Genomic DNA, 1,443 nt, shown 5'->3' on the forward strand with positions numbered 1-1,443 from the left:
GCGACGGCGACGGCATGATCAACGAGGACGAGTTCTTCCGCGTCATGAAGAAGCGCGGCGACAACCCCCTCGACGACCTCTCCTCCGACGACGACGACTTCTAGCGCGCGCGCCGGGCCGCGGCGCGCGCGCGCGCCGAGCGCCGGCGGGCGGTCCGCCGTCCGCGCGCCGTAACGACGCGCCACCCTCGCCCCGGCCCCGGGCCCCTCGGGCGGCCTTCTAGGGCGGCCGAGGACGGAAAAAAACCGCGCGCGCGCGCGGCGCTACTCGAAGGGCGCGACGTCGCCGCCGACCGTGTAGGCCTCGCGCTCGACGTTGTCGAGCTCCTCGTACCGCTTGCCGCCGCGCGTGCGGAAGAGGGCGACGAGCTCGTGGCCCTCCGTCAGCCGGCTCGCGATGTCGAGCGCCGTGAGCCGGTCCCCCCGCTCGTCGTCGACGACGAGGTTGAGCGTCGCGCCGCCGTCGAGGAGCGCGCGCGCGCCGGCCTCGTGGAGGCCGTAGGCGAACCAGGTCAGCGGCGTCATCTTCAGGCCCCGCGGCGCGGTCACGCGCGCGTCCGGGTCCGCGCCCGCGGCCAGTAGCAGCCGCGCGACGTCCGCGGAGCCGCTGATGCCGCAGGTGTGGAGCGCCGTCTCGCCGTCCTCCGTCGCGGCCCGGGCGTCGGCGCCGGCCTCGAGCACGCGCCGCGCCATGGCCGCGTCGCCCTCGGCGGCGGCGGCGATGAGCGCGTAATCCACCTCGCGCAGGCCGCCCCGGTCGTCGCCGCCCTCGCCCGCGAACGCGGACGCGTCCTCGCTCGACGAACCGTAAACGCACAGCGCGGCGACGACCAAGCGGGCGAACGCGCCCATCATCGCGTGTTCTGCTCGCTGAATTCAAGCACCCTGCAACCTTGCAGGCTTGTGGCAAGAGCGTCGAGGATGGCCACTCTCGTCGTCGAGGTCGCCGACGCCGCCGCCAGCGGCACCAAAGCCAGCACTGCCGACGCCGCCGGCGACGCCAACACCGACGCCGACGCCGCCGGCGACGCCGACGCCGACGCCGGCGCCGCCGGCGACGCCGACGCCGCCGGCGACGCCGACGCCGACGCGACGCGCCTCGCGGCCTACGCCGAGCGCCTCGCGGCGCTCGTCGGGTCGCCGGCGCCCCTCAACCCCTACTTCGACGAGCGCGCGGGCTGCGTCCCCGGGCCGGACCGCGTGGCGACGGCGGCGCTCCTGGCCGAGGTGCGCGCCGCGGCGCCGGCGCGCGGTCGCGCGCTCGCGGCGGCGCTCGAGGCCGACGGCCCGGGCTACGCGACGCTCCTCGTCGTCGAGGTCTCGCTGTCCGAGCCGCCGCGCGGCGACGCGGCGCGGCTCGCGCGCGCCGTCGCCGCGGCGCTGACGGCGGCGGTCGCCGCGCTCGTGCCGCGCGTCGCCGGCGTCGGCCCGCCGCGCGACGCGG

The 1,443-nt window shown here is 77.9% G+C and overlaps 1 protein-coding gene across 1 annotated transcript; it reads right to left on the reverse strand.

Moving 5' to 3' along the window:
* Nucleotides 1–263: 263 nt before the first annotated feature.
* Nucleotides 264–854, reverse strand: AURANDRAFT_69338 (hypothetical protein; the record flags this gene model as incomplete). The annotated part of the gene is made up of 1 exon (XM_009045105.1): nucleotides 264–854. The coding sequence occupies one exon, from the start codon at nucleotides 852–854 to the stop codon at nucleotides 264–266; it is 591 nt and encodes a 196-aa protein (XP_009043353.1).
* Between the last annotated feature and the right edge of the window lie 589 nt (nucleotides 855–1,443).

This window comes from Aureococcus anophagefferens, assembly GCF_000186865.1.
Source record: "Aureococcus anophagefferens unplaced genomic scaffold AURANscaffold_1470, whole genome shotgun sequence".
In the NCBI taxonomy this organism is placed as follows: Eukaryota; class Pelagophyceae; order Pelagomonadales; family Pelagomonadaceae; genus Aureococcus; species Aureococcus anophagefferens.